Here is a 15,818-nt window from a genome sequence, read left to right on the forward strand (position 1 = left end):
TTGGTCACTCCTGATATAGAGGCTTGTTTTAATTAAATAATTCCTTAATATTGCTGAAGAAGTACTGATACCATTGGCAGATTATTTCACTTATAACAAGACATTTTTCCCATGCAATAAGTTAATTTATCTGTCAATGAAACAAGTACTTTTTCATCAATATTAAGGAATTATTCACTTAAAACTAGTGCATATATCTTGCTGAAAAGTTACTTTTAAGTTAGTTTGTCTTGTTCCAAGTGATATTTGTACCAAAAGTACTTGGTAAAATTGTGTGTTTTGCAGGTGAAACTATAGAGAGAGGACATCAGCTCATCATGACTAGCAGCGGCAGAGATGGGAGGCAGTCTGCAGACAACAACTGATGCCTGAGTCAAAGCTTCACGAGAGAGTGACAATGAGAAAGACACTGTTGAATAAAACTCATATCAAGACTTGACTAGAGTTAGCCAAACAGCATGTGGGAGACTCCATAATCAAGTGAAGGAAAGTTCTTTAATCTTTCTGGCCATCAGACAAGACACTGTGTTTGGCGGACACCAAACAATGTACATCATCACATAAACACATGTCTACTGTGAAGTATGTTGGTGTACGGTATGCTTCACGATAGCAGGCCTTAGAAAGCTTATTAAGGTAAAATGAATGCAGAAAAATACAGGAAAATCCTGGATGACAATTTGTTTCCATCTTCAAGAGAAGTACGACTTTATTTATTTTCCAGCAAGCCAAAGATCTGAAACATCCAGATGAAGCTACAAAAATTGAAAATTGTGTTGACTGGAATAGCCTAATCAAAGCACAGCTCTCAATCGCAGAGAATTTGTGGCAAAATTTGAAAAAGGCTGTTCACAGCTGACCCCCATGCAGCCTGACTGAGCTTTAAGAGTTTGGAAGCAATAATGGCTGAGCTTACAAACTTAACATCATTGACAACTTTTCATTTTATCCTCAGATACTTTGTGCTAACCTTTATTTTCTCTGCCTTTTTAAAATTATTTCTCAATCATAGACATGAACAAGAATATCATCTGTGAAATGCAAGTTTATGCATAATTAGTAAGGAAATGTTGTAAAAATTATGACATATGTTTCATTTAATTTCTTAGATATCCCTTTGAAATTGAAAAGATATCCCTTGGGTTGCATTCTTGTTGGCATCCATGATTGATACTCTCGTTTGCGTCCCGTACGATATACTCTTGGTCTGTTTATAGTGTCTTCTGAATGCTGGTTCAAAGCCTTGAGGATCAAACTGATGAACAGAATTTTTTGATTCATAAATTAATATCAGCCAAATAACAGGAATTTGGAATGTTTAATAGTATTCACTGTTCCAAAGATGCCTTTGGAAATTGATGCTGTAGATGAAAAAATATATCTTGCTCATTTTCCTAACAACAGGCGTGGTCATAAACCTAAAATACCAACACTAGTTAATCATACGACTGCAATATTGAGAAAATGTTGATAGTTTGTCAAATGCACATTAGAGAAATGGCACTGAGCACAGATGAACTCTGTATTTCTGAAGTCCTGGCTTCAGCCCAGGATGCCATCAGATTCCAATCATATCAGAGATGAAATCATCATAAGTACTGAATATAAAAACTGATGTAACAGCATACTAAAAGCAAGCATTATTCATACTACTTCCTCTGCCAGCTGGTGCATCATCCCATTTGTTGACTGTGTCCAGGCTCTAATACTACTCATGTCCAAATCTTCGAAGTCATCCCTCTTCTTTGTTGCAGGCCACCGCAGTGAGCCGTATTAAATTATTACTATTACAGTCAATTTTCAAAACTAGTTACGGGAATCCTGCAGGACATACAAGCAGGTTTTTAGAGGGGTGACATGACTGCCTGATGTCACAGGCCTGGACTTACCAGGCGTCAGGACGACTGCAGCACGGGTAAACTGAGGAGCTGGCGGTTAAATATGGAGCCACAAAACAAGAGCAAATAGAACATGAATTCCCCTTGAGAAAAACGATTTAGTTTCACATTATACTAAATGTTTTACTTTAAGATTTGCTGTACTTTTATACTTTGCTGTATTTCTTTTTACATTTAATTCCATTAAACTAATAAATAAAGATTTTAACTGAAAACTTTACAAAGATTACATTATATGGATATTTAAAGCAAATGTAAAATATGTCTAATATCTGGAAGCTGCACAAAAACCATGTTTTCAGACTTGGAGTAGTTTGAAACATGCCCGCAGGAAGCAGGATTTTAATGACTCACACAGAGTCATGCACTCAATCTACCAACAAATAAAGTGGACAATCTGCATTCCTTCCTGTAATATCAATGCCAAAGCTCCAAGAGAACTGCCTTTTATTTACTGTCCTGCAACAAACATTTCAGTAGATTTACAAGCACACAAGACGTGTCATCATTATTTATCGACGAATTTCTAGAGGGGCTTGAAGAGAGCTTATTTCTCGTAGCTGCATCAAAAAAATACTTACAATCAGTGTGAAATCAGTGAAACAAATCAATTTAAAATTAATGAGACCATTCTCTGACTGTGACTATCAGTCTGGGATTTGGAGAAAATGTTAAACCACTCAAACCATTTCTGCTGATTCATCAGACCCACTTTCATCCACTCTTCATTTACTGTAAATCATTCTCGTTTAACTCAGACCACTGGCATCTTTTACTGCGATGCAGCACAAAAATGCAAAGTATAACCTCAAAGTTTTAGGGAATATTTTGTAAAGTAAGCAGGTACTAAAATTACAAGAAATCCCATGCTTAAATTTTGAAGAAATAACACAGAGCAAGCTTAGCCCAGCATTGATCAACTCACCAGCTTTTAGACTCGGGGTTAAGCTGCTGGTGAAGTGCCACAGAGAAACCAAAGAAAGTACCCCGGTCGCCCAGCTTGTGCAGTGTGTGAGTGGTGTCCAGGTTAAAGCAGCAGACCTGACTCAAGAGAGAGGAGAGAGCCAAGAGGAAGAACACCGTAGGATGAGAGGAGGCAGATGAGAGGGAAGCCGCCGGATCCCCATGTCCCATCAGGGCTGCCATAGCAGAGAGCAGGTTGTCCAGCAGAGAAAGTTCAGCTGAAGAAGAGCAGAGGGGAGATTCCTTTTATGGTTCCCAGGGTGCTGAAAAAGCTGCAAATCCTGAATAAATCTCTTTTTGCCTGTCCTCTGTAGATGACTTCCTAGTCTCCAGCCCTCTGTCCTCCTCTCTGTTGTGTTGGCTCTCAACTCCGTTTGCTGCTGTCAGTCTGAAGAGAGGGCTGTGGAAATGCTGGCTGCTACTACTATGTGTGTGTGCAAGAGGGCTCCTCTCAATTCATGTGCGCCTCCCCCTCCTTTATGCTCATAGGGAGACAGAGGACAAGTGCCTTGAATAGCCCGCTCACTCCTCCCCCTCCCCTCTCTCTTTCAGCCTGTCCACTCCTCCCTCCCCTCCTTCTTCTTCACTCAGCTGACATCAACACTCAGGGGACCGGAGCCAAAATACCAGGCAAGGTTGTCAGGATACTTGGAGGATAGTGAACAGAGTGAGAGAGGGCATAAAGACACTTGACTGTTTTACCTGTCGAGTTCACACGGTCCATTTTGGGTTCTTCTGCACCTCTCTGCAGCCGGTGCATGTAAGGCTGAGTGCCAAGAAGAGAAAAATTAAGAGTTGTATCCTTGAAAGTCAAAACGTTAACAGCTAAATAAAGCTTAAGACTTTTTTCATCTCACTTCTAGTTGCAGTAATCTGGAAGGGATCCCAGACACAAAAGAAAGAAGACATCTACACAGTGGTCCAAGAAAGTTCACCACCTTTACCTGAGAAGAAGTGTGAGAGAATATATATATACACTGTGGCAAAGAAACACTAACAATAAATAATAAGCAAGACAATATCAAAGCACTGAAACCTCAATAGGATTGTTTGTAAATTTTGTAAAAGCTGTGCAACAGACAGGCTTGTATTGTGCCAAACCTTTGGATATAAAGTGCAAAGGTGAAAGAGGTTTGTAAGGAAGAGTAGGAAAGTTTGAGCTGTGGTCATGAAGTGCAGCCAAGCAGAGAACAGAGAAACGTTAGAGACTAAAAGGGACAGCCAGGCACAATAATAGATGTGGGCCTCAGGAAAAACTGACTGGACATGAGGCAGAGGCCGTAGCACTTTTAAGTGACTGAGCTCTGTTTCGCTTGGGTAAGTCTGTGAGCAGCTGTCGGTGTGTCACTTCAACTGTTTGCCTCAATAAACCTTGCACAAACAGATGCATAGCAGTCGCACAAACAGGTGAGATTCTTGGACCGTGCTGTGAAGACGTCTCTCTCACATTTTGTTGGAGTTGAAGTGAAAGAGTGACTTAAATTTCTTTGGTGTAGACTTCTGTGTAATTTGTTAATGGAGCTTTCATGATTTTAGTGGAGCACAAAGGCTGCCCAGTTTACAGTTGTTTAGCTTAAATTAACTGCTTTAATTAAAGCTAAATTAAAAGTTTACAGTCATTTTAATTATGGTTTATTCTTAAGCTGAAGATATTTTTCATGTGACCTGTCCCATGACCTGTCCCAAATAGTTATTTTTATCCTACTTTCTAGTAAAAAAAAAAAAAAAAAAAAAACTGTGGTCAATGGCAGCAACTGTCACATGTTCATCTTCATCAATGCAACTAGCTGCAAACATCCTATTTTTTGTCAGAATCAATGATAGTGATAATTAATGATAGTCAAATCTAATATCAAATAATTGAAGGAATATGCTTGATAGTGTGTAAAATCCAATGGCTCTATGGCAACATGAAAACGTGCTGCAGTAACTGCGGTATTTACATTTAAGCACTTCTTTATGCTAACATTTATTTTTAAGCATTTTTCTAAAGGCAGATTTTCACAAACTGGTATTATTTAAGTCGTTACTCACCTCTTTTGTGTGAAATGCATCCAACACAGCTTTCACAGACTCACAGCCAATGGGACTTTGTGCCCCTCATTCTTCCTCTGGCTGCGAAGACTTGGGCTTTGAAGTTGATAACCTTATAGACCTAATGTACGACTTGTTGGAGAATTTTCTTGCCTGTCAGTCTTTGCCTCAGTGATGGCTGACAAGGTAAAAATATCTTGGGTCATTGAGTGCCACTACCTCTGCCATAACCATGCATGGTTTGTATGTCGGAGGTTTGCTCTATTTCGCATGGGGGCAGAGCCCTCGGGTAATTTCTTCTTCTTCTCTTCTATAATGGCGGATTGCAAACAACTTCCAGGTGCATACCGCCACCTACTGTACATGAGTGTGTAGCAACATTACCTCACATCCATGAAATTGTATCTTTTACTTTTTGTATTAGTGAAGATAAATAAATAATGCTTTGATTAATCTATAAATATCCTCTATGTTTCTAATATTCCTTCAAGACTCTAGTACAGTCCTATCCTTCTTACTATTTTTCTCAATCATTCCCTTTCTGGCTCTTATATTTTACAATACATAAATACATATTCTACATTTTCTTTTCCTCCTCATCCTTGTTATCTGGACCCCTGAGTTAAATAGCAACATTTGTCCATTTTTGAGTTTTTGGAATAAAGATGTTCCTAAGTCCTGTTTTTAAGTCTATGCCTTTTAATTTTGACCTATGTTGTTAACATTAGCTGGTCTTAATGTCTCCTAATTCTCTTTTTAATGCAGCAATCATTGTTGTATTTAAGCATAAAATTTTATACATTTTAATTGAACAAGTCTGCAGATAGAAAAACCTAGCGATTTTCAGCCCTGAACTTCCACTTCATATGGAAACAATGCACTTGCTATGAAGTAGCACTTCATAATAATGCGCTACTTCCTGTTGAGCAATCATCAACAAGTTGAAGCTATATTAAAATATTTGCAGATCAAGACTGAATACAAATGATCTCCAGATTAGTGTCTTCATAAATCAGCATCAGTACACCAGCTTCAACTAACAGGAGGCTAAAATCTCCTCATGTGATTTGTCTGGTTTTGTCAACTATGGTGTTGAACTCTATCTGCCCCCTGCTGTTCCTATAGCACCATTTGAAAGCAGTTTTCTGTCCTCACCACCTGTTTAGAAAGCTCTTTCATTAGAAAACTCTACATATGTGATGCCAGCTTATTTTTAGCTGCTAAACTGTACATTTATTTCTGTGAGGCCACAGGTTGTATCTTCATCTGAAGATGACCATGCTAGGCAGGTTTGTTGGTACTAGTCAAGTTAATGTGCAATTTTTTACTAAGTACCAGAAAAAAAAATAGGATTAGGGATAAGGTTACCCTAACCCTAACCCTAAATCTAATGGTACTTAGATGACACAAACAAATAATAAAGGAATAATAAAGGCTAGAGCATAAAATGTACAATTAAGCCCAAATTATTCACACCACTGGGAAATTTAGATTTACAAAATAAAAAACAAAAATAAAAAGTGCCTGTTTTGAAAATAATTTAAATATATATATATTTACACATTATGTGTATATATGTTTAAATACACACACAAGACACACACATTTAATATAAATATATTTATTTAACTAGCTTTAACTTATATATTTAACTATATATGACTATATATATTGGCATTATAGCAATCAAATTATTAGTTTTAGCCAATTTTGGAATTTTGGCTTTTTAGTTTAGGTGATAAGCTCCATGTTTTTGAGGTTTGTGAGTTGTGACACAGTTTTTGCATACATTTCAGACAAAGGTTTTCTGGTCTTAACTAAAATCAACCCAATATCATCTCAATCATTCTTTCAGTTGTTATGGTTCTGTTCTTTTGAACTGTCAAGTTTTTAACAATGCTCACATGTTTTACTTGGATAAGTGTTATTTATTTCATTATCTTTCTCTGCTTTATAAGTAATACTCCTTGGTTGTGTTTCATATATTTGTGCTTCTTTTATGTCTATGTTTGTTCATTTTTTATCTTTTTCATGCACATGAAGTCCAGTATTACCATGTAGATGCTCTACAGGTAAATTTAACTTGATATTTAATGTTACTGCATGTGTGCTGAAAACCTTCATTTTGAGACAGAAATATCTGAAGGACTCTACAGGTGCTGTAGAGCAGTAAAAAGAAAACAGGACCTGTGGGATGTTGAGAAACAAGCTGAAAATATTGTAATGGCACCTTGGGCAGACAGCCAAACACCTTGAGACAGAACAAAGCACAGTCAGCGAGTGGGAAGAGAAGAAGCTAAAACAGAACACAGGCATTAAAGAGAAAGGAAACTACAAAGATGAATACATCTAAAGATTATCTGACAGGGTAAAATCCCACTACAAAAGGCTCATTAGCAGTCTGAGCCACACTTCAAGGAGACGGTTTGTTTCTGAAGGTGGCAGCAGCAGTGTACAGTCAGGGTCAGCTTTCCCTATTTAGTCCATCAGTGTGATAACTGAGATAGTTGCAGTCAGCACTGTGACTGTATTGATTAATGGACAGCGCAAAAGGAGGGAGTGGTGCTGGTTATTATGGGATTAAATGTATGCATACAAAGTCTTGACTACACACAAGCCCACAGGAAAAGGCAAAACGGACTGCAAGGCTGTGGTGGACTGGTAATGACATTTAACATGAATGTAATCTAAAATCTGCAATAGGCCAATTTATTAAGTAGGGTTATGACTCAGCTTTCCCCCAAAAGCTTTAAGGAGGCAAACATAAACTCTGTGAGTAATCCTACTCTACTGCAGGGCCAAATTTGAAACCGTCTCACTTTCATGCATACTGGTGTGTTTGTCTGTTTGCTTTCAAGGGCCAAAGAGCTGATGTTCTATAGACCTTCTTAAATACTGAACTCTTCCACATTTACTCTGCATTGGCTGCTTTACTATATATTAATGAATCAGTCATGGGTAGAGTGCAGGGTAGACATTATGAAACTGTGCCTTAAGCCCAAACAAGGTTCTTTGTTAAATTTAGCCACAGTGTTTTGGCTCACTAATCGTTTTACTGAGAAAGCTTTGATGCAATTTAAAAAACATAAAGAACATTTACGAAAATGTTGATGTCAAAAGAAAGTAGAAAGTAAGCATATAGATTTTTTAGGTACAAGGGGTCACACCCATGTTTCAGGCTTTACTCTAATGACAATATCAGAAGATTTTCACTTGCTCATACATCCTAATTGATGGAGGATTGGCTGTGATAGTTTAATATCATACAATTCCCCTCTATCGTTTCTCCAGTCCCATTGATGACACCTGATTTCAATTGGCAGGTACTGGATTTATGTAGACATAACAAATGCAGAGAGGAGAAATTGGGGTTAGAGGTGGTTAATGGTTTTTTTATTATTATTTTATCTAGAATTATTTATTTATACAGGATGACCTGACGGAAATCTATGCATTTGATCAATCAACAAATCTTGGCCGCACACTCACTGATTTGGCTTTTTTTGCCAGATATTATCTGTTTCTACTGTATTTTATTGGAATGGATGTATTCTGTTTTGGGCACAAATAAACTAACAAGTGTGAACCAAAATTGAATCAGGATAAAACTCAGCTAAACTGTGTTGGAATGTGATCCAATGCAGAGATTCCTTGTACAAAGGGGATTTGTGAAGCCATATCTTTATCAATGGCAGGATAATAAAGGCTGTACAAGGGAGTCTAATCATGTCAGCGAGTATTTATGGAAAATTTCCAATTAACCAAAATGGTTAAACAGCAGAAGAAAAATCACGCTGAGCTACATAGGATGGGGAGTGAGTTAATTGAAAGCTGTCCACAGTCCATGTCTAATAAATAATTTAAAGTAAATAAAATTGCTGTATGCTACCTGAAAGACTGCATTCATACTTACTCCAAGAACAACAAAAACTGAAAGATGTGTTTGTGTTTTAAAAAAATAGTTTACTCATGATCTTCTGCAGAGTTTATGCAAATATTTAACAACCAAATAGAAATATAACAATGACAGACTTTGTGACCATAAACCCACTTAACACCCAACAATGCATTGCTACACTGGACAAAACAGAGAAAAACAGGAAGCAGAAACAGGGTTTAGAAAATATATATATATAAAAAAAAAGGGTCAGAGGCGCCCTCTGCTGGGTTCCTATAAGAATCCCAGTCATGTCAGGTAAACGCATTTTTTGTTTGTTTTGCATATACTTTTATGGTCAATTTACTCTTAAATCTAAAGGAGAGACATGTAATAATAAACAAATATATATAAAACATACATCTGCTATCCGTTATATATACATGTAGAAATATGTATATATAATGTAGAAATATTCATAAAAGTGTTATGAATATTGTGTCCATAATGCTTTTATTGCAACAAAATCTGAACATATTAACAAAGAAAAACCAAGAACTAATGGAACTTTTCTGCAGAAATGGTAAATGAATATGAACACACTGCATATTTGATCCTAATGAGAAAATGTTTGCATGTGAACAGGATAACTGGCTTTTGTTCACATTTTACACAAGAGTGTCCGCTAGAAAGACAACAGCTACACAAACACACACACACCAATAAAGCAGTAGTACATATTCAGTTCTCTACAAACATTGATGGGTAAATCAGTTCTAATTTAACACCTCATAGTGAGTTTTTATGACACTGACAATATCAAAATGATTGAACTAGGTATTTGAGATATACAGTTTACTTGAGTAGCAAGCTTTCAGATCAGTGTTATATAGGATAGTAAGGGGGACTCTGCAATTTCATCTGAAGGTAGTGGAGGTGCGCTGGGCTGACTGGGAGGAGTGAGAGGATACATCTCCTGCCCTGGTACAAAAGGAGCTGGGTACGTTGGAGAAACTGAGGAAGCAAGAAAGAATTATTAATTTATCTTTTGAAATGATAAACAGCTGTCACTCCCAGAACATAGTAGTGAGGGGCAAAGCTTCAGAGCATGATGTACCAGATGTACAGTTTCTATTGCTTGTCATAACAGAGACACGTCTTTTTATATTATTTTGTGTAAAAATTGCAAGCTTTGCAAGCTGCTTTAACACTACACCTCTCTGCTACTTTAAACTAATTCAAGAGCAGGAAAAGAATTTGGCTTTCCACATAATTTTCTGGATTTATTGTTTCATTAGAATGCAAATATTAATGGATAATATTAATTATAATATTGTTAGATGTGTAAGGGTTCGATTTTGGCACAGAAGAATGATATAAAAGCATATTAGTTGAGCTGTGTTGCCTAATGCTAACTGGAAGCTCCCATAAATCACATTTTGTTTTGGCACCCATACACACCAGGACCAAATCTGACTTCATGCTAAATGAAAAGACTAGAAATATGCTGAAGAATTGAATTAGATATTCTCGGGAGACTGACCTGGACTTCTAGGTTTATCTTTTGATTGTCTGTATGAATAAGTCGTACAGTCAGAGGTTGAAGCAAGGTTTGGCAGCTAATGAAACAACTTACTGATTTCCCAATATGATGGTGGCGGGATGGAGGGCAGAGTGGAGCCCTCGTATCCTGCTACGGCCTGGTAATCCTGGAGGCTGAGCTTGATATCCAGAAGGTGAGTAGGGAGGCTGGGGCATGTAGGCTGCAGTGTTTGCTTCCACTAGAGAAAGCAACACATTTAGTTTGACTGTTACACTCTCGCCAGATATGTTTGCTGACTTAACATCAAAAGTTAAAGTTTCACCATTTTACACAGCAAAACATTTTTATATTAAAGCAAAAACATCAAGATTCCAAACAATATTATTAATATAATCCACGGATTTTACTGCTGCAAAAGAATTTATACTGCTTTTTTGAACTTTTTCACATTTTGTAAAATCACAACAACAAATGTTTATGGGTTTTATATGGATTATGTGTGATGGACCAACACAAATTAATCCTTAAAGTGAAGTCTAAAGTTTTCAACTTTTTTAATGGAAGACATAAATAAACCTTAGTTTAAGTCAAAATAGTACTTTGTAGTACTTGTACTTGTAGTACTTGTAGAAGCTATTATTACAGATGCAAATCTTTTGAGCTATGTCTACCAGCTTTGCAAATCTAGAGAATGAATGTTTGTAAATTCTTTATAGCAAAAAAGATTTGAGCTCAGTCGGATGGAGTGTACGATTTTGCTCTGGGCTACTTAAACACACAAATATGCTTTTTTCTAAATCATTCTGTTGTGACCCATGCCATATGTTTGGGCATGGGTCAAGTCTGTGTCTTGCTGAAAGAGGAACCTGAGCCTCCAGTATGTGTTTTACAGACTTACAGGTTTTCTTCCTTGATTGCCCTCTAGCTCCATCAACTGACAGATTGACTAATCCTGTGAAAGGGAAGCATCCCCACAGCATGATGCCATCACTGTTATGTTTTACCATGTACCAGGTGTTTTAGGGTGATTTTAGGAGTTAGCTTTCTGACATACAAGAGGACCTTACCCATTGGCGGTTCAAAAATGTGCCTATTTTCTTTTTCTCTAAAATATTTGAAAAGAAAATGCAGCTTTGGCAGCTGAAATACCTCAGCTCAATGGTAGTGGACACACTACTTGCTGCGTTTTGCAAAGCAGCAAATTCAGGAGCACCAGTTTACTTTCCTTTCTGCACATTGCCTGTATCTCCAAGAGCAGAGATAATAAAGACAGAGGATGCTAGCTTCTGTGGCACAGTGCCAAAGATGATTTCCTTTGTGCATATTAATGCATGTTAAAGCTTTTTAGGGGTTTGCAGTGGTGGCACTTTGCATTTTTGAACAAACTGTTGAACACTACTTCATTGGATGTTCAAAGCTTGGAATATCTTTGACATGTCTGCTCTCTTGGTTTTCATGATGCTGTTTGTTTATTAATGTTTTACAAGAAGTCTCTGAGGGCTTCACAGAACAGCTATATTTGTCCCGAAGTCAAATTACATCCCTGTTTACAAACTGTCATATGAAGGCAATTGGTTTCACTGAAATTTACGGATAGAGTAAATATATTCATAATTGAATAAAAACAAGTCAGACCATTTTTATGTACGGTCTGAATAAAAATGATTGTCACACTTTTCAGATTGTGTTCCATTTTCTACTAGCTTCATTGTTCTTTGTGTTGCTCAATCATAAAAAATCCTAACATAAAAAAATGATATAGTTTGATATAAAGTCTGTGTTTATAACATGACAAAGTATGAAGAGGTTCAAGAAGTGTGAATATTGCTGCAAGATCCAATATTCATATCTTTGCAACACTAAAACCTGCTAATTGCAGAAGCTAAAGTAATAGAGAAATTGTGGCTTACCTATCTGTCTTTGGTTGCGTTGTTTTCTGCATTTGTAGCACAAGCAACAAGGAGCCAGACAGCAGGTGAGAAGACACACGCAGATGAGGATGAAAATAACTGAAGCAATAACGCATACAGTCACAAGAGGGGGAAAGCTTGGAAACGGGGAAGTCCTTCAAAAAAGGAAAGCAAGCAATGTTTTCACATTTTTTTGAAAGTCACACTATGAATTATGATTAAACATTTGGTAATGAGGAAGAGAAAAACAGGGACACACAAGTTTGGACAGTTGGCCTGTTCTTCAGTGAAACGCTCATTTTTGTTTCTGCAGCAATATTTATTACTGCATTTACCACAGCAATACTTTTCACACAACTTTAGATCATGGTATTTATCTTGTGAATCTGTGTACGAAGTGCAACGATGAGCTGTGAAACACATAGATTAAGAGAGAATTAGACTGTTTTAAAAAACTATATGTATCATTAAAATGTAACAGTCACTACCTGTAAAACCTGATAAGCAGAACCAGAACTCAAGTTGATTAAAACCTACAGTCTGTAAATCACGATCATTAGCACACTTTACACATACACCTCGATCTTAGTTTCACTTTGTTTTTCTTGTCCTTGTCATATGACAAAGGACTGTCTAACATCGAACAATCAATGCAAATAAGAAGAAAAACTCACATCTTACTTCTGGTACCACAATCACACAGAAAATACACAAAACTCTGACCCAAACACCGGTGACCATAACTGTCATGAAGCACTGTACCAAGGAAATTACTCTGCAAGGAGACGGTTGTTGGAACTTGTGTGTCCCTCCCAAAAAGAACTCACTCAACAGCATTCCTCAACACATGGAAAACACTTCTCAGTGTGAGATAGAGATAAGGGTCAACACTTTTAAGTGATGTGTACTCCTGCCAGTCTTTTAGATTTGAGTATTTTTAAATTAGGTGTTCAGTGAAAGGATTAATTAAGGGGTTTTTTTGGGAGGGGGGTTTGGCGGTTGAAGCCCAGAAGATAGAAGTTAAATGCAAACAGTCTGTGACAAACAGTCACAGAACAGGTTATGCTTGCCAGTGAAAGGAAGCATTAATGTAATAGCAGAAATGGAAAGGTCAAGATTTTCTGGATAGTTTCACCCTTTAACAATATACGCTTTATTATTTAGATCACAATTTCTCACCAAATTATGTAATTTGGCCCACTTTTAGAATAATAGTGCTATATTTTATTAAATGAACAGTTTCTTTTACCAAAGAACAAGTAAAACTTACATGAATGTGTCAGTATGCCCCCTACACAATAACTTAAGAGTAGTGAGATTAGTCTTCATTAAAGCGACATTTATTTACTTTTTCTAACACAAAACAGATAATGAAACCGGTTAGTACAGAAACTCTGGCCATAACCAGATTCAGACATAGTTAAAATAACTTTCAGGGTTTTTTCTCTCTTGTGCAACATGTGATTGCAATAAGTGACGCCACCCAAATTTGCTCGAAACCTCTCTGTTTTTCATGCATCCACCCAATCTCTACAGATCTGTGTTCTTGTAGTTAAGCATCTGACTCCAATAATGCAGCATCCCCTTCATAGACCTAAAAGGCTGTCTTTGTCATTCCTCAAAGAGAAGCATATTTAGTAGTTTGCTGTTCTTGCAAGGCTGCAGAACCTTATATCCCCCCGACATCTGGCTTTACTGCTAAGATAGGTCAATCTGGACAATGTTCCCTCCGAAATTATTTTGACAGGGTATGAACTAATTTGATTTGTCATTACAGTTGTGGAAAATATTGACACAGTATAGGTTCAATTTCCAGCAGAAGTTATCATCCCGATAGTCTCAGATGTGAACCTACAATAATTCTGAAAACATTAAACTGAACAAGTCACTCTTAAAAAGCTACTATTGTTGCTTATTAGAACAGGCCTCATCATTAGCACAAGAGGTAAGTGTAGGAAAGTTTATTTCCATCATTAATGTCATATTTTGCAACAAACCAACATTTGTGTAAAAAAAAAAATTAGAGCAATAAAGATCAACCCAAAGAGAAGAGAGCTGAAATTGAGCAGCAAAACCAAATACTGAAAGTAAAAGAATTAGTTATTTCCCCCATTGCAAGAAGTTTCTTGGTTTAAATCTCACCAAACATTTTTGTGTGGCGTCTGTATCTTTTCCCAACTGCTGTCACATTCACTTGTTTCCTCCATCAGGCAGAAAATGTGAATATTTAACTTAAGCATCTCCTCTAAATAGGAAGAGATGTGAAAAGTGCATGCATGGTTGCCTTTCCTGTGTTTTCTCCCTTTAATCGGCCTACGAAGAACTGATGAGTTATTTATGATCAACCTTGCCGACTGACTGCTGGAAATAAGCTCTAGGATACCAGAAACACTAAACAGGGTCAAGAAAACAAATGCAAAACTACTTTATATTTAAAATTTAAATTTAAGTACACTAAAGTTGCAAAACAGAAAAACTGAGGTACTTGCCAGCATGATTACTACAGACTAATAATAGATACTGTGTCATTACAGTGGCTGCACAAATATAATTTGAAATCTTTGTATTGTGATGTACTATTCCCTGGGGGGGTAGGTTGTGAGGTGTGCTGTGAGCAAGAAAATGGGATAAGACTATCCTCACTTGGGACCCAGCAATTTATCCTGCACCATGGAAAATCACTAAAGACAAAATGGATTTAAACATGGTCAAAAAGCACAATTTGCTCTCCAAAAGGCCTCAGGCTCCACAGTTGGTATAGCCCTATCCTGACCTTTACTGTAGAGTGTGTGGAAAAATCCAGTCCAGTTCATTGTTAAAGTAACTACTGGCTACTTAAAACAGTCTGCAATCGAAGTGTTTGTTCCCTGGACTATTTACTGATCCCATGTTGATATGGAGATAAGTAACATATCAACATGTAGAGACATAGTCGTGCATAGTTGTGATCATAGTGTGGAAAAGAAAAAATCACGTTAATGTTAATAAACTTTTTGAAAAGTGTGACATGCAAATATCAATGTCTTTTACTGTGATATCTCCCTTTATAAATATCCTAATTAATTTGATCCAAGTATATAATCAGCTGTTAAATGCCTCTGTGCAAAGGCGTCAAACTCGCAACCTGCAGGTTAAAATTTAGCCTGCCACAAGTATCTTTGTGGCCCTCTAGAGCAGTGGTGTCCAAACCTTTTGACCCTGGGGTCAAAACTGGCACATTTAAGCTACTTGCAAGCCACAAAATTCATTAAATTAAAAATGCAAAAGTGATGGAGGGTTTTTTGTTTTGTTTTACCTGCTCTATAATTAAAAAAAATGCAAGAAATCTATAAATTCCTTAAAGATCCAATTATAAAAACGTCTCTGAATTGTTACCTTAAAAGAAAAATGGTCAGTTTCAAAATTTTTGGGCTTATCAGTTTATTTCTCATTTGTTCTTGGCTTATGGTTATTGGGTTGATCAGAACCATTTCAAGGGCCACAAATAGCCTCTGGGTCATACTTTGGACACCAAGGCTCTACAGCCAAAGAAATTGACAGTTGTGTACCTAAATTTTATTTCATCAGTCAAAACAGTTTTAATATGTAAAGAA

The 15,818-nt window shown here is 36.9% G+C and overlaps 1 protein-coding gene across 1 annotated transcript in view; it reads right to left on the reverse strand.

The window, feature by feature from the left end:
• itga7 (integrin, alpha 7) overlaps positions 1-3,335 on the reverse strand; it is a 32,374-nt gene extending 29,039 nt beyond the window's left edge. Inside the window, 1 exon segment of the mRNA XM_032550656.1 lies at positions 2,824-3,335. Coding sequence (XP_032406547.1) covers positions 2,824-3,044 — 221 coding nt within the window. The 5' untranslated portion in view covers positions 3,045-3,335.
• Between the last annotated feature and the right edge of the window lie 12,483 nt (positions 3,336-15,818).

Source organism: Xiphophorus hellerii, chromosome 20 (assembly GCF_003331165.1).
Source record: "Xiphophorus hellerii strain 12219 chromosome 20, Xiphophorus_hellerii-4.1, whole genome shotgun sequence".
In the NCBI taxonomy this organism is placed as follows: domain Eukaryota; kingdom Metazoa; phylum Chordata; class Actinopteri; order Cyprinodontiformes; family Poeciliidae; genus Xiphophorus; species Xiphophorus hellerii.